We start from the raw sequence: 26833 nt of genomic DNA, 5'->3' as shown, positions 1-26833 counted from the left end.
GCATAGTGGCTGGAACACTTGTTCTCTAAGGAGAAGAAGGAATTGGGTTTATTAGCCTGCAGAACAGAAGCTTTCTGGGGGACCTAACAAGAGCCTGTGAGAAAGACATCAAGAAAATGCAGCTATGCTTTTTTCTGAGGTGAACAAAATACAACTGTCAAACTTAGGCAGGGTTCTAAACAGACTTAAGGAAAAAAAAAATAATAAAAAAAAAAAACTCTTTTTTACTGCAAGCTGCATATTTTTATTTGACAGTATTTACAGTTGACAGTGTAATCTCTAGACTATTTAGCTGCTTTTTATTTCCCTAAAATTATTTAGAAAGACAGCTTCTAATGCTAATGTAATTTAAGTAAAAATATTCAGTAACAGGACTTACCACAGTGTGTCATTAGGTCTTCGTGGAAATCCAAGAGCTGGTCCCGAATTTCTTCAGGACAAGGACAATCATTTTTATCATCCTTAAAGTTCAGCAGCATGTTAATCTTAAAAGAGAGAACACATAGGAAAGACAAATAACACTGATTTCTAAAGGAAAAATCTTGAAATCAAAAGAACTCTGCCACACATCAAGCAAAACAAAATGGTCCATTGTAAGCTGTACCTACCTGCTCCTGAGGTGGTGATCGAAATTCCTTTGTTTTTCTAGCTGTCAAGGCAGCAGACATGTTCAAGGCCTGCATCACCTCATTGTACCGGAAGCGCTGATTCTCTTGAAGCTTGGCCACAAAATCATCTGAAAATGCCACAATGGCTTCTATACGGTGTCGTACCTGGCAATCACACAGGTACTGGAGTAGATGACACATCTGAGGAACGAGCAACACAGAAGTATGAAGAGCAGGCTAGCCAAGAAGACTCCTCTGCATATTAATGCAAATAAGGATAGATTCCTTACAGAAGCAGTCACTGCCAAACAAACTGAATGAAATCTTTAGTTTAGTCATTTTCATTTTTGTTCATATACCACAGTTTTCATTCATTGCAGTTTTCATTTACTACATCTGAAGTGATTGGCAATACATCCTACACCAGGAATCTCTCTGCAAGATATTTATGTGCCCTGGACATATAAGACTCCAATAAAAATTATGAGACAATGGATTTATTCATTGCTTCTATGGAATTTCTTTTCTGTCTGGATCCACAAACATGAAAAAATTTAATTGAGAAAGTGATTCTATTTCATGAAATGGCTGTTTGATCATCATGAACAAGTTTATGTCATCAGAAATACACTAAATCTTGTTGTTTCCTCCAAGGAAATTACTTCGCTATTAAACCACCATCAGACCTCTGTATTCCTTGACAGGGAAATTACCAGGTGAAGAAAAAGGGATCAAATGGGAACAAATAAATGGGAACAACCACTAACACAGCAATATTGTTACCTGTAGTTTAACAGGTTCAGGAAGTTTCATCTGAAGCAGTCCTTCCTTTGGCACCTGCTCCCCTCTGGTTTCTTCCTCTCCTTCTGACTTGAGCTCCTCCGAACTCAGCTCCTTCTCTGAGAAATCACTTTCATCCTCCTGGCTCATAGCTTCTTTGAAAACCCTGGGCTCAATCAACTGCAAGATGTGTTTCAGATCCCCATTGTGGAAGATTCCCATAATTAGGAGAGTGTAAAAGAGCTTGATGAGAGGGACAAACAGAAATTCTGTAGAACCTCCAACTGGATCCCTGACATGGAGGCTGCCCTCCTGAACAGCTTCAGTTAGCATCTCTATTGTTTTGGCTTTTAGGATTTCAAGAGGGAATTCAGGACTGAACTGAAAGCATTCACTGCTAATGCTTACAAAACTTGGCGAGGAAAACTGCATTCTTGGTCTCAAGGAAGTGCTAAGTCCTATACCAGGAAGGCCATGTTTTTTGTTTTCATCAGGAAACAAGGTAATACTCTTGGTCTCATCTGTCATTGGAACAATAAATTCATTATTCATCATTAACCTGGCAGTTGCATAAGTATTGAGATGGATGTCAATAAGTAAGTCATAATATCCTGCACGTAATAATCCTGGCATATATTTATTCTCAATAGCATATAGGAGCTGAGATTCATCCACATGGCTACACATAGCATGGGCCACTCGGTTGTTCCCTAAAGCACAAACAGCTGAATATAATCGGAGGGTATGGTAGTGAAATTTCAGCAGTTCTTCTTGTTCCGTCAGCTCTAAAATATCAATCGTTCTGCAGAGAAAGAAAAAAAAAAAAAAAATACAGTAAATTGTTTATCAGTGCGAAAACTTGCTTAAGAGAAGGAATTCAAAATTCTTCCTAAGGATAACATTGGCACAATATCATTTCTAGGGATGGACTTTTTCCTCTTCTCAACTGTCATGTGAGAAACTGTTAACCTAAGAATCAAGGACCAAGAACACAGTTTAATTAGACAAATGTTCAAGTTGTTCCTGAAGTTCAACTTCATCTACATTAAACGGGGAAAGATCAAACTAAATTACTTAAAAAAGAACAACTCTTCATACTACAAACAAGAATTTGGATAAGTGAAAATGATTGTTTTTAAACTAGTAAAAGTTGAGATATTTGTCATTTATTGTTTTTAGAATTGGGGTAGCAAAATGGAAACAGACTAACCAGTTAACCTGCAGAAGGTTAATTTGGGTGGGTTGCTTGTTTTTTTGTTTGTTTGGAACTCTTTCCAAGCATTTAAGTGATCTTAATTTCAGATTTAACATTGGACAAAATGCTGAGACATTTAAGTAACAAGGAAATCTCAAAGACACATTTTTCCAACTGTTTAAATTTAGGAAAATTAAAGTACTGGAATAATTAAATTGGTCACAAGTTTTTAAAAATATCAAAGAAAAACAGATCTTTGCCTACCTTGCAGATTATCTTTAATAATTTATAAACACACTTTACTTTTTTTTTTTAATTCAAAACCTACATGTACTGTTACAGAGTTTGGAGAGAAACTAGGAGAGGTTGTAAACAAAATAAGAGGATGCAAATTTTTAAACACTGAAAAATAAAATTAGATTAAATTTTAGTATTAGCTAAACCAAAACATATTGCCTTTATTTACATGTGTTATAAATACAGAGATAAAACAGGACAGAGAAGGAGTTGGGTTTCTCTTACAAAAAAGTTTTATTATATAATCCCAATTTAGCCCTGATATACTTTTACACAAAAACAACATTAACCTGTTTTCTTCAGGAATGTGAAGGGCCATGAACTGCAAAGGATTCAGGCACTGTATCATCCAGCCTTGACGTTCACTGATCCGAGAGACATCAACCTTCAAGAAGTGGTTTGGCACTCTGCTCCAAAGCACATGAGTCAGAAACTGGACATGGAGACGTGGAGGACATTGAGACACTGGGTTTTTGTGTTCACTTTTGAATAATCCAGCAGACAATGGCATTACGTTCTGGAGAATTCCAACAGAAGAGTCAATCAGTTTCCACATCTTTACCAACCAAGGAATATACAATATGATATTTCTCAATAATTATATTCAACACACAGCACAGTACAACAGAAAATTTTCAGTAGTTTGTACAATCAGCTGGTAACGATATTGGCAGATTAGCAGCAAGAGAGTATTTTCCACTTTTTTGTGGAAAAAAAGCTAAATTTGAAACAGAAACTTGAAAGCAATGTATGTTCTTCTTGGATCAGAGACCTGAACCTGTCTCTTCTTTTACCTCTTTTGATTTGTATGTCATCCATATTTCCAAAGCACAGAAAGCAATTACAGTTCAGTTTTATTGAGTTCATGGTTAAGTGGATCTCAAAACTCTTTTAAGACCCTAACCTAATCTGCAGAGAGATTTGCCTTGCTGACTTGTGATTTCTTTTCATCATGAAGGATGAGATTCAGAAACTTCAATGGGACTTGTAATATCCTCTGTCAATGCTAATCCGTTACAGCACTTTTCATCCAATGTACTGTATTTTAAATACATAAATTAATAATAGAAATAGCAATAGTGCAAACACTTGGAATAAGGAAAATGGTCCAATACCAATAACACATTGCGTGCAAAAATTAGCAAATGCATATATATATATATATATATATATATATATATATCTGACACAACATAGTCCTAAACCTGCATAAAACACAACCATAATGTACCTTTATTCTACCCAATTCAAATTGGAAAACATTGGGGCTTGTAGCTTGAGCAAATACAGCAGGAAATAACTTCGTACTAGGTTCAACCTACATAAAAGAAGCAAAAATATTTAATCACCTAAGACAGCAAAACAGTATTACATTTAAAAAAAATTAAAAAAAAAAATCTCTGTATAGAAAGCTAGTAAGTGCAAGCCTCTGAATAACACTTCAGAAAATACAAATAGGAGAGGGAAATTACTATTTTAGCAGTGACAATTACTTTTTCTTCCAATCTTGTAACAAACTTTCTAATAAAACGCAATCCAAGGACTCAGTTTTCCTCCTTCCCACTGGAAGGCATCATCAAAGAATACTCACCTGATAGTACGTGCCCAGTTCCTTGCCATTAGCTGTGAAGGTCAGCAGGCCACTGGCAGCATCAATTAAGCAACCAATCTCCAGACCATTATTATTACGTCCTTGTCCAGGGCTCATGCTCTCTCCTGCGCACACCATATAGCAGTTGCTGCGCTTTATACTGAATGTCAAAAGACAAATATATTTATGGATAGTGTGCAAACTTCATGTAGTGGCCTAAAAGAACATTGTACAACTGCAATCAACAGGGTCTTGTGGCTGGAAACAGTAGCATAATCATTGCCAAAATTCAATGAAACTTAGATTTCAGAATTGGAAAAAAAAAAATAATAATAAAAGACAAAATATTACAAGTTCAAATCTGTTCTAAAGTTCTGAGAGAGAAAATGAATTTTTTTCATGTTACTATTTTAAACTGCTTAGTGTTAAGCATAACAGAGTTTCTGACATGGATCACCACGTGAAATGGTGAGAGGTGCTGTTGCACTAATTCATGTCTGCTCAAAACCAAAAAAGTTCCAAAAATAATACAAGCTATTTTACTCTACTTTGTACCTGTTTAGAAATCAATAGTTACAGGAACATGGCCTGAATGACTGAAACTACATGAAAAAGCTGAACAATTCTTTTATTTCTCACTGTCTATTCATTAGATTAGACCATTAAACCTGTTTACAAGCAATAAGAGAAAATACTATAAAGGGACCACACTGCCCGTCCTCTTTCTTACTATAACTTTTTTTTTTTTAAATCAACTCAACTACATTAAATAGAATGGATTTGCAGTTTATAAATTATTAGTTGCCTTTGTGAATTATGAAATATGGAACATTTTAGGTAAATTGTAACTAACCTCTCATGAACCTTCCCCTTTTCATCTCCCAGTGTCACTGTGACTGTACGTACTCTCTCCAAGTCAAAGCTTGTGTCATACTGATGAAAGTCAGAGGTAATCCAGCCTACCCAGACATTAGCAGGTTCTTGGCCAGGAAATATTCTCACTGAATAATAATACTGCAAATAAAAAAAAATATATATTAAAAAACGTTATTTGCTTTTCCGATATATCAGTTTGATTCGTGATACATTTGTTGCAATCTGAATATATCATCTAAAATAGCATAAGCTTGTTCAAGTGCAACTCATAAACAAAGAAACAAAAGGATTCTAATACTAACCAAAACACAGTCTACAAAAATATGCAAGTTAAAATAAAATAAAAAATGGAAAACAGTACTGATGAAGTATTGTATTTTAGGCTTCCACATCACAGCATCATAGGCTATTTTTGTACTGCAGCTGCAATATTTATACTGTAGGTTACTGTCCGTTTCTAGTATACTAATATCTTTTAGAAAAAGGAAAATATATCTAAAATAGAAGCTTTTTTTTTCTTGTCAGAGAAAAATGCAGAAAAAAAAAATTGTATTACATTCACTAGAAACTCCAAGAAATAGATGCTGAATAAAATTAAGATAGATGTGTTCAAATGGCCCTGAACACTTATCTGTTTGCTTAATGCACTTCTTTCTTTTTGTTCCATTATTCTGGAACTATTTATTATTCCTCTTTTGGTGTTGTTAACAGCAGTTTCAAAAACATATTCTACTTAATTTATGACTTTCCATATAGAAATTGTTTTAGATTGACAGTCAAGTCAAACCAAAAGGAACGTAGCAGTCTCAGCTTCAGTAGTGCATGGGTACTGAAGACATTTAAATAAAAAATTTTGCCTGAAAATTAGTTTCTGAAACTCTTACAAGCAAATTCTTGTAGTTATACAAAAGGCAAACAGCTAAAATACAAATCCTATGTTACCATACCGTTGAAGTTTGCATCAAATAATCATAGTCATCCCTATCATCTGCTAGCACATCCTCGGTAAGCCGTGCAGAGTGGCTTGTGCTATAATCTGGCTTTGTCCTCCTGAGCATAAATCTGTAACAAAATAAGTAAAAACAAAATCAGAATCTATACAAAAGGCTCAATAGATTAATATATTAAGTGAACACAGTAGTTTTGTACTAATATTGGTCCTAGAGTACATATCATGTGATGATCACAAAAGCACTCAAAATAAACCAAATAATAGGTTCCCAATGGCTGGAAAAGTGTTTTCAGTTTTCGGCTTAGTTTTAATCTACATTTTGCATATGAAACAACTTAAGGATATGAAGGTTAATTGCCCCTCTTACTGCATTGTATCCAAATTTAGGGCAGAATTAAGGAAAAATCCCTGCAGACCTGACTGGCATTTTCTTCAACCATTTAAAATAAATAAAAATAAATAAAAATAAAAATAAAAATAAAAATAAAAATAAAAATAAAAATAAAAATAAAAATAAAAATAAAAATAAAAATAAAAATAAAAATAAAAATAAAAATAAATTTAAAAAGTGCTACTAACCTTTGTTTAAGACGTGAAGGCTTTTCTTGAACATAATCTTTATGGTTATTTAACTCTGATTTTGTGGCATCTTTTTCTCTTTCTGCCCGGTCAGGCACTAGATGACCATGAGCAGTTTTCATTAGAACCTCAAAATCAGAATCAGCATCATAATCCTCCAAATCATTCTTTGGGCCAAAAAGGCCAGTGCCTGGTAACCCTCCTGCAGCTGTTCTGGAGAACACCTCAGCACATTCAATAGGCATACTTAATCGAAAAAACATGACGTCTGTTTTACTGTTCTGTGAACCAAAGGACTTCTGCGTGACCTTCAGGCAGGGGCAGCTGTCTATGGTGCCATCAATTCTCATCACCTATCAAATGTAAAGATGCAGTTGTGTTGAAGCTGATGCTTTGCCCCCTTTTAAACATTCAAGTTATATTTCTAGAATAAGCACCTATGACTTGCAGAGATTGCAACTGTCAACAGTCAAATGCATTGTAATTATTGTATGGTCATTTTAAGGTGAAATTAATACTATAAGGAGTTCCTTCCTTAAATACAAAACACAAAAGATTGTTATTTCTCATCATAGTTCTTTGCAATACAAGTCTGACACTGCCCAGAACAACACAAAACAACTAACGAAGTATACATGCACAACAAAGAATATAAATCTCTTTAATATTACAATGTGATACACATCAGCTGAAAGAAAGTTCCTATTTCATCAATGTCAGAAAGATTTCGTGGCAGACTTTAAAGGCATGAATTCAAGTTCATCAAGATGCAAAACTGATTGGGACATAAGTGTTCACACAACTGGCTAATAAAAATTTATTAAAATCGAAACCATTGAGTTATGAAAAATCACTTTAGAAAGTGTATACACCAGAACACATGGTATCTATTATGCAGAAATGCACACTTTCTGGAACTCATTTCTAAGCACGTCTCACTCATTGTACCAGGAGCTGTTAAGAGGACATCTTGTAGAGGTTGTCTTGGGGAACCTCATGGTTACACATATGACAGATTTCATGGACAAATAAATACCATCAACCAGAGAACTGCATTATTTTCAACTTCACTGAATGTAACAAATTTGTAATACAAGCAAGGTTTTTCCATAATTGGGTCAACATATCAAATTTAAAATCTTGTCTAGAAGTACAAAAGCAGAAAGAGAATGTAAAAAGACTCATGGAAGAAGTGTCCAAAAACATCTTAATAGGATTACAAACCTCAATATGTTCATGATTTTGTGGTACTGGTAGAAACTGAGGGAGTCTTTTACTCAGCCAAATGGTGATGTCTCTGTTTGTATTAACAGCAAAGGGTTCGTACCCTTCCTGTAAGCCACAGATAGTGAAAAATTTTAGAGTGCTGACATCTTTTCCAAAGTTCATTCTTCCCACTTGAGATGGGCCCAGGCTGCACACAGGCAGAAATCCTTAAAACAAAATGAAAGAATATGTGGGTTGTGCACCACAAACATCAGAAAAATCTTTCTCTTCCATAAACCAATTAAAAATAATTTTTAAGAAAGACATAAAACCAAACAGTATAAATGCAAGCAGCTATCTATAGCACGTGGCCATTATATGTCAGGAATTACTATATCTCAAATATCGTTCTGGAAATAAAGCTCTCTAATATCCATTAATCTCTTTACAACTTGCAATTCACTTCACAGAAATCTAAGAGTAGTTCATGGATTCTGAAAACCAACACTTGGTTAAACTCTGTTAGGTGATAGAGTACTGCCAATTTTACTTCAAGTCTAAAAATTTTTGTTATTTCTCCTAAACTTCCATTAGCTATACAGTATTTTGAGAGAACCTAAAAAATTACTATAAAAGTAATATAGGTCTCATCCACACAGCTATATTAGTGGGAAAAAAATTGACCAACAGCATGCTGCAGATTAAAAAATAATAATAATTAATTTTAAGAGTTCATAAAATAAAATAAAATAATAAACTAATGTGCTACTAACCTCTGTGACTCTGGATAATCAGAATTGACAATATGAGACTGTTGCTTCAATGAACTTACGTTAGCGTTTTTTTGTTTTTTTTGTGTGTGTGTGTGCTTTGTTGTTGTTGTTGTTTTTATTTTTGAATCAGCTTCACATTTGTATGCATCTATATCTGCTTTCCTACTGTTTCTACTGTACAAGAAATTCACTTTTGACTCCTTTGCACTTTTTCCTTTGTTTATTTATCTGTGCTCGGGGTTCAGAATCATGAAGAACTCATCCATTCCACAATTATTCTGGCTCAGGTGAATATAACAGGTACTGAAGGGTATAAAGACAAAATACAACTAGTTCTTCAACTTCAGGTTGTCCAGATAAAAACAAGGTAGAACATGTTCTATGACATGTTTGTTAGTTCATGACACGTTTGTTAGAGACAAAAGCAAACTTCATGGCACGGCACCATTTACAGGAATGACTGTTCACCAGATAAAAGATCAGTTTTCATTATCTCCTTCACTTTTTTTTTTTTTTCTTACAGATACTAAAAATTCATTATCATGTGTGTGTGTACCAGGCATGATACCTTTAAGGCCACAGACTATTTGATAGAAAAGAATAAAGACTATTTTCCAGAATGAAATGGAAAAATCAGATTATACAACACACATAACTGGGAAAGTTACATTTGCTTACATAGATACCATGGTAGACCCCAGCAGCTCTAGTAGACAGAATTTACTAAGCACCCGGCTAACTTAAAGGAGTCCATAAGCTATTGCAAGTGTTTTTAATCAAAGGTAAAAATTGTAATTCTTCTTCAATAACCTTATGAATCTCAACTCATCATTCAAGAACAGTAACAGCCTTCTATAGACATCAAGTTGTTTGAGAAGGGACGTTCACAGAAACAGTTGTGACAGCATGAATCCTCACAATGTTAACCAAAAATTAGGTATGATTTGCTGTAAGCCACACAGGTATATGTAGCCTAAAATATGCACTTTGTCTATCTGAATCATATCACAATTTAATTTCTCATTCTTGTAAAATATTTTCAGATGTTTACAAGACGTATGGCACTCACATTAATAATCTTCAGAAGAACTGTGTTTTACCCATCTCAAAAACGGCATAAAAGAACTGAAAATGGACAACAAGAATGAAACTGCTTTCTTATCAGGAAAATCGAAGACCATAGGATACTTCAGCCACAACAACATCAACTAAAAAAAAATAAAGTATCATAACACCACCACCACCACAATTTATGAGTGACATAGAGAAGATGAACATTAAGTGATTTTTCAATCTCTTTCAAAACAAAAATTGTTATCAAAGATATTGTTTGGTAGCAAGCTTCAAAGCAAAGGGAGGAACATCCAATACACTTCCTATATTTTCTTATTCAGAAATGTTGTTGAATTCTCTGTCACATAGTATTACTTATGCAAAAAGTTTACACACACACACACATCAATGAGCACTTTAAGAATCACTAAAAGAAAATAAAGAAATTCAGAACAAAATTCCTACACAGGAAAAATTCTCTTTGATGTAATTACTCAATCTGGTATTTTCCATCAACTCTGTAACTGTAGCCAATATGTAATCATTATAATAATCTCTCACTGACACAAATTTCATTGATGCTAGAATGGTACAGTACAGGCAGCTAACTCCTGCAAGTAATTATATATAAATTGTTGCTCTGTAGGAACTGAATATACATGTAAATACTATTGTCAGTCTTAAGTATGGAAGCACTAATTTCTTTTCTGGCGAAATTCTGCACTGCTTCACATATGGTATATTTGTCAGTAAGGTTGTTCAGGATTATTCCTTATCTGGTAAAGAAAAATATGGCATCTACTTCTTATAAGGACTGTGCATGTCATGAATAAAAACTAACTTTCAAGCCCCTTCTTTAAATGGGTATCCAGACATTTTAGATATAATACTTTACAGATGGAATGCTGGAAGCTACACAAAATCATGGTTTACACATGATGTGGCTCTTATCTGCAGTTACATTACTGGGCTGCAGAGCAAACTTTTTATTTTAATTTATGAAATAGCAGAAGTGAGAAGAGATCAATACTACCATCAGAAGAATAACCCTCTAGCATTCTCTGTCACATATGGCAAAAGCATAGCACAGTAACACTTCTTATAAGGTTCCCTACTTTTGAGGATACAGGATGAATTTTATGACCCGATTTGTCAAACACTGAGAATAAACAGCTTGTGCTCTCCGTGAGCACTAGTTGATAAAACAAACTTTGGGGTGCACAGTGTACTTGTTCATACTTACAGTGAAAAATTTCCTACACAAATGCATAACAGTACGCAATTACTGTTTAACAATTTTACTTCTGAGAATACATTATTTCACAGGCAAATTAGTCTGTCATAAATCCCAAAGAGCTCCACTTGTTGGCAGTACAACCTAAAATACAGCACGTAAGTCTTATTACTAAATTGGCAGAGCTCCATATTCCCTTTTCACTGTTCCTAAGTGAATTAAAACCTCACAGTCGGACTACAACTTTTAAAGCAGGACGCCAGGCTCTGCCAAATCTTTTATCTGAACTGAGAGGCCTTTTTTGCAGCAGCACATGGCATGCACACAATTCACTGATAGAAGCAATATACAAAAAGGTCTCCATGCTTCTAAACAGAAGCTATTACCAAAAGCTAACTGAACTCAGCCTTAAAAATTTGAAAGCTCTACAAAAGTAAAATTTAATTTGGTTATTTCATATGTGTGTCTGTATACACACACATATATATACACAAACATATATACAGATGCCCCCCAATGAAGTGCACACAGAATACCCATAATATAATTGATATTTGTATCCTGTTGTATTATAAAATCTGAGGTCAAACAGAATATTCCTCTGAAAACAGAATAGATCTTTGAAAGTTATGCTCTTTCCTACAAACAAGACACTAGAAGAAATTAATGTGAATTAAAGGGCTATTGTGAAAAATCTGAATGGCTTGACACTAACATGAAAGTTCTGACATGGCTCAAGGCCTTGGTACTCCATCTCAAACCTGGAACTATTTTAGCAATTTCAGAATCAATAGAGATACTTTTAAAACTGAACTTGCAGCTAGAAATGAATACCATGAAAACTACATCACTGTAATTTCAACAGCTTTGAAATCAATGTAGTGATCAAACAGCTACCTGCAGAATCTCATGAAATTCCAGTTTCTCTCAGAATCCCTCTCTGCTCAGCAGAATTATGCTGCCAAATAGTTGGACAATTGTTATAATTTAACGGCACCAGTATGATTTTGTTCATATATCGCTAACACTATGACAATTCAGTCATCCCTGTCCTTCAGCACATTATCGTAGTATTAAAAAAAATCTGTAGGCAGTAATCTGTAGGCTAGAGAACTGTTGGCAATTGTATCATTTTAAATCAGATCAAGTTTTTCCTAATTTCTATGGTACACTAGAAGAAGAAGAAAAATATTATTCTCCCAAAGTATTCCTGAAAGTAAAATACTCAAATACAAATCAAAGTCAAGTGGTTAAAATTCAACCAGGGAAATATCTAATTGATAGCTATAAGATTCATCTTTCCATGGGAATAGGGATCAGTAACCCAAAAGCACCATGTGCGGATTTTATTGTTCAAAATTTTTTTCTCTCCAACACAGATATATTATTTAACAGATGTCTAATACATATGACAAAATGCATACCTACAGAAGAGAAAAATTAAAACTTAATTTTCTTTATATTCAGAAATTTTAATTTCTGAACTAATGGCATATAAAGAAAATTTTTAATCTTTCCTAATCTTCAGTAAAGCATAGCAGTAGCCAGATTCGAGACAACACTAGATGCCTCCTAAACATAGCAGAGGTGCCTGTGAAGGAATTCCTCTAAGTTCTCAGAATGCCATTAACAGAAACAACCTATATTCAGTCACACACTGTTGCTATATGTTATCCTAATTAGCATGCTCCTGTCCTTGTATCAGTGCAAATTCTTAGGTTCTTTTTAAACACAGAAATCACCTAAGTCACCTGAGACCTCTCAGTCCAATCTGCGCCTTCTGTATTGAAACTCATGAGAGGAACAACAGAGAATACAGCCTTTGACTCTCTTCCCAGATCTGTCAAAAGTATTTTGCAATCTCATAACCTATGGCATCGTGGTAAACTAAAACCTGCTTTAGGACTTGGAAAGCTGAATCAAGAACACCAACAAACTGATACAAAACTCAATCTGCTGGTTCAGAATTTATGGGATCAGGTGTCATTTCTCCTCCAAGAGCTGTAGAAAAATTATAACTGGCTTAAACTTCCCACCATATTCTCTCACTAATTTGGCAGAAATCTGATAGGGTTTCAGTACATGATCTGAATAACGTGTATCATATTGCTTAAGTCATGAATTCACATTCAAGGGCCTATAGACACCCATGCAACATATAGCCAAGAGTCTGATTGCAAAACCTTGTAGCAAATTTAACATCTAACACCCTTCTTCATCCTTACACCTAGCATGGCTCTTTTCCAAAAGCCTGATACTAATCAAATAGAGTAAAAGATAAGGCTTGGTCCTATGGGTCACCCAGAGAAACTAAAGATATCAGCAAAATCTGACAGTGCTGTTGGCTTTCTTAATATATTAGCAAAATTGACAAAAGAAGAAAAACCTTGGTTTTAGGGATTAGGTAAGCTAAATAACACATTGAGTGGCATATGTTCTTCTCTTGATTTTTATCTCCACCATGCTGTGAAAAATGGGACCATCTTCGTGAACGAGTACCCAGACTACCACTACTTATTGTTTGTTACTACACCAATTCATTTACAGCTTATGCAAATACACTGAATATGCCACAATAAATACTCATAGTATAAAATTAATTTACAAAATATTTGCAAAATGAGTGAAAAAAATCAATTTATTTTCAGAACCCCATAAGACTGCTGTTAAATATACTAACATCACTTTTTAGTGTGTCTCAAAGAGCTATTACAGATCCACAACACACAGCAAGAACAGAAATTCTGCATTGAAAAAAAAAAAGAAAAAAAAAAAACTCCACTGAAATTAGTTTTAAAAAAATCTCATTAGGTTTTAAAGCAATTTTCTTTTCCATAGAGGGGCAATTCTCTGTGGCAATACAGAGAGAAACATGGAGATGCAAAATCAGGACTGTGTCTTCAATTAAAGAATGTGGATTCAACACTGCATCCTAGAAAGTTATCATAATTAATAATATTTTATGCTGGCTAGGGCCACTAAACTCTAGTGGTTCTTGCCAGTTATGTTGATACTATTTCCTTTCTTCTTTTGAACATATACAGTCTAGCATACTTTAAACTACATCGAGAAAATTGCGCATTTACCATGTCAAGCTAAATAGCTAAATTTTCACTTCCTTTTTTACCTAGAAAGGAGAACTGGAACAAAAAGTATGTTAACAGCACAACATGTTACAGTACTTACCATCACCAACTTCAAAGTCCTTGAATGCAAGTTCTGAACCTGAGTCATCGAGAAGGATTTCACCATTTAAGGTGAACATCATAGTGTGTTCATTCATGTCAACCATACATCCAACAACATCTCCTGCTAGCCATGAGCGGCCAAAATGCTCATTACCCTGATGCCACCGCTGTGCCTGTAAAGGAGTTCAAAGACTTTAAAAGAATAACAGTGACGATGTATGTGTTCATCTCCCTTTCAGTGGTAAAACTAATAATTAGCCCCCTCAATTAACACAGCACTAAAATTAAAACTTCCACAGCATATCATTCCAAAACAATGCCTGTGAATACTGCAAGTTAACTTTGAAAATGGAAATCCAACAATTAACTTCCTGCAAGCACTTCTCTCAAATATATTCTAAAACATTGCTACGTGAGCTGACAGGGCAAATTGCTATTTCAACTTTTTAGTAAGAAAGAACATGGCTTATTTTTATGCAGAAGCTGCATGAGAGACTTGTAATGAAAATAACATGCTATCAGTTACAATGTTAAATTGCTGTTTCACAAACTTTTTTTTTTAACAATTGTTTTTGTTCAATCTAGTGGCCTATAAATTCATTGCTTCCAAATAAACTTTATTGTTTCCTTAAACATAATTCTAAAACTCTTGCATACAAAATAAATTAAAATTCTGTCATAACAAATTTTGGAAGGAACAGAATTGTCTGTGGATGGGATGAACTGTATAAGCTTCTGAGAGATACGACAGTAGTTAAGGGCATGATTAATGATTTGTATGACTGACCAAGTCCAAGACTGCAGGGTTTTGGATGGGTAGCCTTAGCTGGGGTCTTGGATTGAAATTCAAATAAATGAACATCTATAAAGAATTATTACAAACATACATACAACAAAACAGTGTTAATAACAAATATGTTCCCAATTCATATATTCCATCACTGCTAGATTTTTATCCTCTTTATCCTTCTTCAAAATCCTACCAAACAAATGAGGCTTTCTGTGCATCCCAAAGGTCAAAAACAAGCTTTTATAGAACTAACCAGAGAACCCACTAAAATATTATACAACAAAATAGCTTTGTGGATTGAGACCTAAAGGTCAAAGTTAAGATGCCGAAAGCAAACTACTACTCAGCTATTTTAGTGAAGACTCTGGTCGTCAATAGTTTACCTAATCCAATTAGGCATTTTATAAAACCAACTTTTCAGTTCTCTTTTTAAAGCATATACTTGAATATCACGAGTTGGAAAAAAATAAAATAAAATAAAAATCCAATAACACGGATAAAATACAGCTAGAAACCTTGACCTGACCAGGAACAGGCAGGCCTACTGTTGGTTTCTGTCAAGTACTCTAATAGTAATAAAGGAAATTAATTCCAACATCAGACATAAGAAATGTACGGTAAAGGTTTTCATTAAGGCAAGAGTCACCAGTAGCCTTAACAGTAATTACATGGTTTGGATAGCAGTTTCACAGGCCTTCACAATGAAATAAAATGTTCCAATGAGTTATTCCATCTATTCTGATAAAAATTAGTAACATAAAAAATACTTGGATTTCCTATATATTCTTAACACTGATGCAATCTGTCAGCACTTAATGTAGAGTTGAATTTCAGCAAAAATTACTGTTTCTATCATAATTAATTTACTCTAAATTGTATGGATTTCCATGAAAAAACAGACATGCTCTTTCAAACTTTTACATTTCCATAAAAAACTTGTATCAACGTTTGCCTCAGACACTCACTGTTAATAATCTTAACCACATTTATTCTCTAATAGGCAATGCTCATAGAGGGAAGAGTAGACCAAAGATTTAAAGGAATTATTAATATTTAATTACAGCTCTGCCAGTATTTACAATTTTGGTAAGTCATTTAGATGTTTAATGGTTTATATAAACTCTAACTGTGCTGTGAAGCTGTGAAAAAAATTGACAAAGAATAGAAAAGAGAAATGACAAGGTCTGCTAATGAATTCCTCAGGTGGCACTGATTTATAGCTTAGGCTTTTGTATTTTTCTCCCTATTCCACCTAGGGCCTCAAAGAGAGAGAAATAATTTCATAGAACACAGATGGAAGAAAAGAAAGTAATTAAGTTGAGGCAATGGCACACAGAATAAGATGCAAAATAAAGTTTCGCAATCACTCATATAATTACAGATAAACAAACCTTAAAGCCATCAAAAACAAAAGCTTCATCATCTGAGCCAAGTTCCTGATCTGGCAAGCAACCCGGCCTTGTCCAGCCAACTCTCATGTCTCCTGCTGTAACTGCCTCAAACTCGAAGTACCACTTCCCAGCCTTCACTGCATAAGTCTTCTCTGTGCGGAAGATCCTAAATTTTTCCATTATCCCATTGCATACATCCAATCTTGTTGCTGTGAGGTTTAAAAAATGAACAGGTAAAGAAAAAATAAAAGTAGCATCAAGTACTGTATTCAACTACTGATAAAATCAAGCAGTGAAAACAACAGACAAATACACAGCACTATCTTTAAAGCACACTGAAAAATATTAGGAAGTAATGGAATTGGAATTCTGAAGAATAGATGACCTATTATCACATCAGTAAAGCAATCAAACAGTTAACCCAAATATAAAGCATGAGAGAATATAAGGCATTAATTCACAAGGCTTAAAAGATTGCCTTCCCTTTTTTTTGAAATACGGCATATAGATTTTTGCATTGTATTCCTGAGGCAAGTTAAGATGGATTGTATAACGAAACGTTTTAACAGTGAAACTATGAAAGTTTGCTGCTTGCCAGGTGCTAACATTTGCATGTTATGGAGATGATATCAAGGCTCATCTGGCCCTCCAAGTACAAACCCCTGTTACTCTTCCATGCAGATACAAGTGAAAAAGCCAGGAATGATCTGGGACTTTGCAAGCACTGACTCTAGGGAAAGTGGTCAAGGGCTCAAGTAGTGCCCTCCTTGAGCCAATCAGTGAGGGAGAAAAGAACCTGAAGAAAACAGGTCCCGAGGGTTAACAACGCATTGCACAGCTGGTGTTGACAGCAAGGTTTTAGTTTATACAACAGTAAGACCCTCTTTGAGGGTTAAACATGACTTAGAAGAGATGGGATCCATGAGACTAAACCAGGCAAATATATCTTTGCCAACAACAGGCCAACCTTGCTGGGAGAGCTTTAAACTAGAAATGACAAGGAAGGACATGATTCCTTAGAAAACATCCAAGTAAGCTGAGGATAAGGGTGGCAAGCCAAGGGCACAGAGTGACAAGAACAGAAGGGACGCAGCAGTCAAGAAAACAGAGCTGAACTGGAACCCATTTGTGTGCAAGCATACAAAGGAGAAAGTGCCTGCAGAACAGCTTGATGGGGCTCCTCTGCCTCTTCTGGGGAAGCAGCATGCTTGGGTACCTCTCAAATGACTACACTGATGCATGCAGCATGTTCAATTAAAAATGGGTGCAGTTACAGGGCACTTTATGATGCATATGATGCATAGGCTACTATGGTCTACAGGGGTACTGGAGCCAATGCTGCTTTCCGTTTTCATTACTGACCTGGATGATGGAACAGAGTACACCCACAGTAAGTTCAGAGATGACACAAAACTAGAAAGAGTAGTTGACAGTTGTGCTGTCATTCAGAGGAACCTGGACAGGCTGGAGAACTGGGCTGAAAGGAATCTCACAAAGTTCATCAACGGGAAAAAGTCTGGTACCTAGGGAGGAGTGACCCCCAGAAGCACTTCACACCAGGGCTGACCAACTGGAAAGCAAGTTTCACACAGAATCACACACAGAATTGTCTAGGTTGGAAGAGACCTCAAGATCATTGAGTCCAACCTCTGACCTAACACTAACAAGTCCGCCACTAAACCATATCGCTAAGTTCAACATCTAAACATCTTTTAAAGACCTCCAGGGATGGTGACTCAACCACTTCCCTGGGCAGCCCATTCCAATGCCTAACAACCCTCTCAGTAAAGAAGTTCTTCCTAATAACCAACCTAAAACACCCCTGGCGCAATGTTAGTCCATTCCTCCTTGACCTGTCACCAGGCACGTGGGAGAATAGACCAACCCCCACCTCACTACAGCCTCCTTTAGCGTGCTTATAAAGAGCGATAAGGTTGCCCCTGAGCCTCCTCTTCTCCAGGCTGAACAAACCCAGCTCCCTCAGCCGCTCTTCGTAAGACTTGTAAGTTTGCAGAGAAGGACAAGTTGAATATGAGCCAGCATATACCCTTATGGCAAAGAAGGCCAGCAGCATCCTAGGCTCATCAGGAAGAGCTTTGCCAGCAGGTTGAAGGTGATTCCTCCTCTCTGTTTGGGACCATTGAGTCCACATCTGGAGTGCTAGGTCCAGTTCTGGGCTCCCCAGTACAAGAAACATACAGACTTACTGGAACAAGTACAGCACAAAACCATGGCTGCAGCATCCTTCATGAGCAGAGGGTAAGAGGGAGCTGCGACTACTCAGCCCAGAGAATAAAATGCTCAGAGCTATCTTATCAGTATGTACAAATAACTGATGGGAGGGAATGAAGTAGAGACAGCCAGACACAAAGAAGAAGAGGGAGTCAATAGGCACAAAATAAAACACATGAGATTCCATCTGAACACAAGAAAACACTTTTTACTGTGAGGATGGTCCAACACTGGAACAGGTTTCCAGAAAGGCTGTGGATTCACAGTCCTTGGATATATTCAACACCCATCTGGCCATGGTACTGGGTAACCTACTTTAGCTGACCGTGCTTGAGCAGTGAGAGGGGCATCTCAAGAGCTCCCTTCCAACCTCAACAGTTCCATGATTCTGTGAATTGGGCTCCCAGTTATTTAGATTAAAAAAAAAAAAAAAAAAAGACTAAATTCATCCTCCAATCACTTCCAGTCACTATAAAAGTCAGGTGTTTGTCTTTGAGTTGAGATTCCTAAACTATGAGATATCTTTGTTCAACAACAAAAACAACCATGACAAAATAGCCCAAAATAATCTCAAAATAATCTTACTCCTGCTTCAGGAAAAGTGTATTAACTTCTGTCAAGATAAAAGGCAGCAAATCTTGAAAGAATAAAGGTGCCTTAAAGAAGAGCATAAAGAGCATAAAGGTAGTGTTAAAGGCAATGTCTGTAGATAACTGTTCAAGAACAAATCGAAACAAAACAACTGAATAAAACAATATTTCAAAAATATTATTAGCTAATGAAATGAGAAAAAACAACATGCCAAATACAAATTGTTTTGACTGTTCTCCTTTACTCTCTCTCAAACTGTTGAAGAGAAAGTCAAATGAGACTAGACTTCATAGAGTGCTTTAAGAACTGCCACAGCAGCTTCAAAGTTCAAGAAAATGAGCTTTTTCACTTCTCTTGTCATCCAGTGCAAAAGAGTGTAAAATAAATTAACTGCTGTGTTAAAACAAAAGCTTTCTCAGCCACTGATTAATTTTGTTAATTATCTGTAGCACGATCACATGCTTATCATTGCTTACTATGTTTCATTTCAAAATTATCTTAACTGTAAGTGCAAGTGATTTGTAACAAGCTAGTTTAAGAGAGTTTAAGTTAACATTCACACATTGTCAGGTAATTATGAGTAATATATTTTCTCAAAGACCAGTACGGCTTCACTAAGAGATTCAAAGAAGGCTGGAGTTAAACTTTAACACATTAAATTTATTTCTTCTTAAAAGTTATCACTGATTCTCTTAAATGATGAAGGAGCAATGGCATAAAAATATTACTAAATCAGTATGGTTTATATAAAACACTTTATCAAAGTATTTTTGTAGATAAAACTGAGTTGCTATTGGGCTTCTTCAGCGGAAGAGGACAAAAAGAAACCTCGAGAGAAAGCCTGAGACAACATTAACATGTTGTTCCCTGTGCTCCATAACAGCAGTAGAGAAGTGATTAGCTTGTGCTTCATATTTCTGCTTTATAACTTTTGTGGAAATTATGAACGAAGATTTTTTTATAATTATCATTTTATTTTATTTTTAAGTGCTTAAGCTTTTTTAAGGGGAGAAAAGCTATGCTGAGACACACACTGCTTTCAGGCATAAAAATACTTCCATCTTTTCCCTTTTTCTTGACAACTAACAATGAAGTTTTGGACTTGGATCTCTACTCTCTGATCCAACTTTCCATCTACCTAGCCCAATGTTCTTGTCAGTATTCCTGTTCTTTTGCTACCACTTGCACTATTTTACTGTGTCATCCCACCATCTTCTGGATCAATCTCTTCTGATACAAATCTACTTTTGTTTCTGTCATTCACAAAAGCACAAATCTTAGATTCATCTGTCTCCAAATCTCCTTTTTTTCCCCTCTCAGTGCACTGAACATACTGGGTTAATATTGATTTATACACAGCTATGTGGCATCCATCTACTTCTACCCATGGAAGATGTTCTCAAATATTGCCAAAAAGCATTTACCCATTAATATTTCTTGAACTACTCATGGTCCTACATGGTGCCTCAGAGATGGCCATTCCTAGCATTCTTTTATACATTTTTTATCCTATCTTGTTTCTGGTTTTCCTTCAATATTGTTGGCTAACAAAGTCTTCCAAGACTTTACTATCAATTAAAACCATAAGGTAGCCTGAAATAACAAAAATTGCATTTAAAAAAAAAAAAAAATATATATATATATATATATATATAAAGAAATAATGCTTAGTTGATCTTTCTTCCCTAAGTTCTCTGAACTACTCTATTCTCTAGTATTTTACACAGTTTTCTCTCCATTAATCAGATCACACAACTAAGTATCAATCTGACCCTCTCTCTCAGATTAGGAAAAAGAATGCCTAAAGCACTTCGGATCTTTTCCTACAAATTTGCAAAGTATCAAAGCCTGCTCAGCCTTTGAAAATTCAGTATTACAGTCTTACCACTGCAATTCCTCCTCTTTCTGAATTTCTAATCAGCTCAAATTTTCTTATAAACTCAAACATGTCTGCACCTGCCTGCCCATTAGACTGTGTTAAGAATCTCTCCCTTTTCTGTTTTCTCATCGATAAAACAAGTCAGTATTTCTAACCTTATCTTGAGTAGCCTATAAAATCATGTCCCTCAGAAATTACTATCACACCTCATACCCCAAATGTTTGGCCTTTCTGGACTCAAGCTCAATAAATCTCCTGTAAGCAACTCTGAACTCTCTGCCACATAATCCTTTCATCAGTAGCATTTTCTCTTTAATGGTCTACACAATTAAAGCCTTAAAACCACTGTTCAAGATCCTCAGTACCTCTTCTATACAGGAGATTGACCACCACAAAGCATGGGAAGTGAGACTACGTTGTCTTTTTAGATTCTAAGTAAACTAAGGCTTTCTAGATTCTAAGCAATCCTTAAGCTACAGCTGCTGTGGGAAACTAATAGCACTTATAGCAAATAATTAAAAAAATGCTGCTATACAGTTCTGTAAATCAATGTTAAAAATACAAGTCATCAATGGAGATGCAGAACACCACTAGATGGCTCTATATCATTTAATAACGGTATGGATTTTGGCTAATGAAAGGGAATATGTGTGATATGATTTATGCATCTCAGAAACTGTAGATGTTCGTGAACTGTTAAACTTAAAATACGTATAAACTACAAAATACGTATAAAACCTGTGGTTGAATGCAATTCTAGTCTTTGTTAGTGGAAGACTAGTTCGTGGGACACTTCTTTAAGTACTTTACTCTGGAAAATTTGCAACAGGATTGATGACACTTTTCAGATGCAAAGATTGCACGTATTCTTTTAATTTAATTAGTAACTCCATGCACAGAGCTAGCTCAAAGATGCTCTGCATCTTAAGAAAAAATAAATAAATTGATTTTTCTAGCCATTCATTCCTAAGGAAAGACAGGTACATTTGGTTCTCAGAGCTGTAAATGTTGAAAGGGAATTAATATTTTTCAGTGGGATCTGGAGAAGATGGTAGAAAAAGAATGTACTTTCTTTCTCTCTCCCTACCATCAGACAGCTCTTTTATCTTCATAGGAGTCAAACACCTCCTGCACCAGCCAACTCACCTTCTCAGAACCATGCAGAAGTCATACTCTCTCTATGCAGTACCTCTTTCCCCCAGTAGGAGGGGAGTGGGAAAAATTAATCAGTCTTAAACCCTACAGACTAAACAAAAGCAGATTTAACAGAGACCATGGTGTTTTGCCACTAGCACAATCTACTCTACACAGCAACAGATTATTTTGCCTGTTCAGCAATCCATCCCTGTTACACATTCATGGTATCAGTTTAAAAATGTAGCCACTCATAAAAACTGAATCAAACTATAGATGCTGAAAACACTGCCCTACATATCAATAAAATATTCAGACTAGCAATGGTGCAATTGCAATCAAAACATTGCTAGGAAATGAGTTGAAGTTTAATTACAGTCTACTGAACTTTGAACACCTAAGAAAATAACAGAGGCTTAAATGCTCTAACAGATTGTCTAATTCAACAGTTTTTCAGTTTGAAAACAGAGAGATTTGGTTTATATGCATGTCTTTGAAAATGTCATCTTTTAGTTTTATGTATTTAAATAGAGGATTGTATGCTAACTGCAGAATCTTTCTTTAACTATTTGAAGTTAAAACTGCAAGAACATAAAATTCACTTCTACTGAGCTTACATATATTTTTTTCTTAGCAATTTTGCTATTCTGTTGTGAAATAACAATGATAGTACTAATCAAAATATTTTAATTTAAAAATGATTTTGGATTGGGGCACTTCAAATATTTGTGCATATATTTAAAATGCAAGGATACATTTTATTCCCTGGTATAAGACCAAGATGATATATATGTCTTCTTGATTTTTTGTATTTTAGAGTTATGTCTTGTAGCATTCACAATCCTGATTTAAATTATTGAAATTATTTATTCACCTTAAATGTCAAAAACAAGGAAAAAGTAGTGAAAAAAAAAAGTGTATGAATTACAAAAATTGTAATTACAAAAATGTGACACAAAATGAAACGTTTCAAAATTTTTTCATTCATTTGAGGCTACTGGAGGAGAAAAGGAAACCATAAGGAATGTAAAGTCAAAGGGTTATATAACAACATAATACATATAAAAGGGCCTATTAGTTTTGAAGGTACTCTAACTGTTTAGGTTGTTTTACTGGACCAACAAATCAAGCAGTGAAGTGGAACAGTCTTTTAATTTCGAGAGAGAACGAGACAACAAAATTGTTTACCATGATCTTGGTCAGGAGCTTCCAGGTTGTAACCATAGCCTAAAAGGGTACGAACTGCTTCACGAAGGCTGTCTTTGTTTGACTTCTTTGTCCGATCATCCAAAAGAGCATAAGGTACAAGGCGAGGATTTCGTCGATTTTTTACATCCTGTAAAAGTATGAACAATCGAATTCCGTTTCAGAAGCCATACTTTCTCTTAAAGATAAATTGTGCTGTAGCAATAGTATAAGATTTACTACTTATACCAACTGAAATCATGGAATCATAAACACAGCAAGGATTCTAAAAAGTTGATGTGACCTAGAAACTAGTAACAGTGATTTACTTAAAAAAAAAAAAAAAAAAAAAAAAAAAACGTAATACACAAATAAAGGAATCTGCATAGCTTATGCCCACGTTTCTATCAAATAATTTGCTGAAATTTGATTAAAAATCAATTACTATTATTATTATTAATCAAAGCAAACAACAAGAACACAGACAAACGTGAAGAGTTTGACTGAAAAGTCAAAGGGATGGTCTTTTGTTCACTCTTTATGAAGCAGCTACCACAGGAAGCTAGTGTATAACTAAAGCACAAAGATAACATTGTAGCACAAGTATATAGGTTGGGGTTTTTTGGTTATAGAACTAAACAAGATATAAACAACAACAAACAAGATATAAACAACAACAAAAAGGTCAACAAGATATAAACAAAATGAACAAGAACAAGACACTGCCAATAAAAATATCAATAAACATACTTAATACCAATTAATAAATAATAAAACAGATCATAAATCTATGCCTTTCTATATAAAATACTTTAAAAGTTATTTTTTCCAAAATAAAGGTTCTTGTAAGGATATAACTAATGTGATTATGTGCTGCAGAATTTTTGTAATAGGAAATTAATGTAACCTCACCCACTGAAATTAACACCTTGGTATGCATTGAACTTTGCATTTTAGGTTTATTAATGTTAAATTTATTAGATTTTACTCTAGTCCAAAATTTTCTTATTTTAAAGCATTGTTTAACTGGATTACTTACATGACTTACAAAATTTTAGTAACTAATTGAATTGTTTACTTGTCTACATTTTCTTCTTTTGTCCTGAGAGAAACCATGCAAATAACTCTCCATGTTATTCCTAATATCTCTATTTTTTTTTTTATTATTTTTAAAAATTAGACATATCAAAAACTATTGTTGTTTGGATACAAATTCCAAAGATAGAGGCATTTTGTGTTTAAATTATTAAGAAGTGCAAAAATAGCTTCCATTACTTTAGAAAAGAGCAAATATTTTAGAAAAGTATCTTGCTTTTTTTTTTTTTTCATAGCATTGCAGTTCCACTGTTAAGAATGTATGTAGTTTTTACTCTATATGTTTTTGCAGTCAGAAAAGAAATGGCATACCCATTCTGACAAATTCCTGCAGGCACTTTTAATGCAGGGCTATCTGCCTTTGGGCTCATCACAATGAGCAAACACTAAAGTGCAGTTATTAACCAGTGCTTTGTGAAATCTGGTCCTATCAATGAATTTCCTTCTAAAAAAAATAAACTTTACTGGACAGGCATTACCTGTGAGCTAGAATGGCTAACAAAAATATAAAAATAACACATTGCTGGTGACACTAAGTACTATACCATATCAGCTCTAGTTATATTCAGTGGGATGGCCAATGTCAGGGTAAACACAGAAATCATTTGAGGGGCTCTCTTTCCATACTTATTCAAAACACTTTCGAACTGACATTCAGTAGATCTGGAAAAAGGCTGCTACTGAAATGGACCAAAAATGTACTGAAAAAACTGTTACAAGGAATTATTACTTCTTTGATAAAAAGTGAAAAAAAATAAAATTATGTGAAAATATTCACATTAACACCAGAGATGAAACACCATGGTTTAAAATTATTTGTCTTCTAAAAGGCATAAAAGGAGAAATATTTTCCTCTGAAATGCTGCTTGTCCAAAAGGACGTGATGAAACATTTTCTTTAAAAAAATGAATCAGAAATAACTGGAATAACAGTTAACTTCTTATAAGAAGTGTAACTTCTCATCCATAATATTAATTACAGTTAGGCTAATGACCTGGTAATTGCATTAACGTACATTAATATATGGGCAATCAGCAGGTAACGATATATGATAATATCTAGAATATGAATTCCTTTAGAAATGCATAAGCACACAGTTACAGTATAAAAAAAAAAGGCATAAAAAATATAAAACAAACTCAGATTTATAGATTACTTAGGTCTAAGTTTATGTAACATTGTGACCTTATTTGCTAATTCACAACTGTGGCTACTTCTTGAAGTATGAATAAGAGTAGGGATTTTTCTTTTAATAGTTTTGTTCTTTATTTCCTGTTATTTGTCTATCTAAATTTTGAATGTTATACTTATTGCTGACTTAAGAACTGTTATTGCTATACTCATCATAAGATTTGGTACTTATAATCTTCCAAACCTCTGCGGTTTAAGCGTAGGAAATCAAAAGAATGTTCCTATACAGAAACCAAGTTTTGCACAGCCACAGTCAAGTCAGTTAGAGAGCTGATTAGCTAAGAGTGGTAATTTTTATTAACTATATTCGCAATTTGTACATAGACTTAATTATTTTTATTCACTACAGAAAAGTTACTGTTTTGAAATGTACTGTGGACTTTTAAGAGATGGAAAACAGCTTGATTTTCTTTATATATTTTTTTTCTCTCCAGAATTTACCAGGTTTGACAGTCTAATGCTTCATCAGAAGACTGTTTTGTATAGTGTTTGTCTGGTAAAGTACTTGTTCACTAAGTCATATGAAATAAAATAAATAAAAAAAAACAGAAACCCTTAAGCTTGCTGACAAAATTCTGTTTCAAATGGTTTGAACTGAGTAACACACATGAAGTTTATATAATTGTTTGGTTTTGAATTCAGAACCTATAATATCACAGTAAAAGAAAATAAAGAAAGAAGCCTAGATATTTTATTACACAACTTTGTTTCTATTGAGTACAACACAAACACCACATACGGTTCTTTACAATTGAATTTGGAGTAAAGTAAAAGAAAGCATTGTAGCCAGGAGAAGTCAGTATTACAATATACAATGTATACAACAGATTTAGTTGTATTACAGAAAATAGAATGGTTTGGATTGGAAGGGACCATTAAAGACCATCTGGTCCATCCCTCACCTCCCCCCCCCCCACATTAATTACAATTATTGTATTTACAGTAATTGGATTACCACACGTGTAGTTATTTGTAGAGTACATGTGAAATACGTAGTATTAAGTCAACATTGA

General features: G+C 34.6%; 1 protein-coding gene across 13 annotated transcripts in view; it reads right to left on the bottom strand.

Annotated features, from left to right (window-relative positions):
• RYR2 (ryanodine receptor 2) overlaps positions 1-26833 on the bottom strand; it is a 428706-nt gene that overhangs the window by 129405 nt on the left and 272468 nt on the right. For all 13 annotated transcript variants that reach the window (XM_084513246.1, XM_084513253.1, XM_084513254.1 and 10 more), the window contains 13 exons: positions 23538-23685; positions 16514-16722; positions 14331-14505; positions 8103-8311; positions 6879-7231; positions 6295-6409; positions 5325-5485; positions 4472-4631; positions 4112-4198; positions 3171-3397; positions 1392-2190; positions 609-809; positions 380-485 (listed from right to left, as the gene is read on the bottom strand). In XM_084513246.1, coding sequence (XP_084369372.1) covers positions 380-485; positions 609-809; positions 1392-2190; positions 3171-3397; positions 4112-4198; positions 4472-4631; positions 5325-5485; positions 6295-6409; positions 6879-7231; positions 8103-8311; positions 14331-14505; positions 16514-16722; positions 23538-23685 — 2950 coding nt within the window. The remainder of the gene's footprint in view (positions 1-379; positions 486-608; positions 810-1391; positions 2191-3170; positions 3398-4111; positions 4199-4471; positions 4632-5324; positions 5486-6294; positions 6410-6878; positions 7232-8102; positions 8312-14330; positions 14506-16513; positions 16723-23537; positions 23686-26833) is intronic.

This window comes from Aythya ferina, assembly GCF_964211825.1.
Source record: "Aythya ferina genome assembly, chromosome: 3".
Lineage (NCBI taxonomy): Eukaryota > Metazoa > Chordata > Aves > Anseriformes > Anatidae > Aythya > Aythya ferina.
The sequence above is the reverse complement of the archived record's forward strand: the minus strand, read 5'-3'. Positions and strand labels throughout refer to the sequence as shown.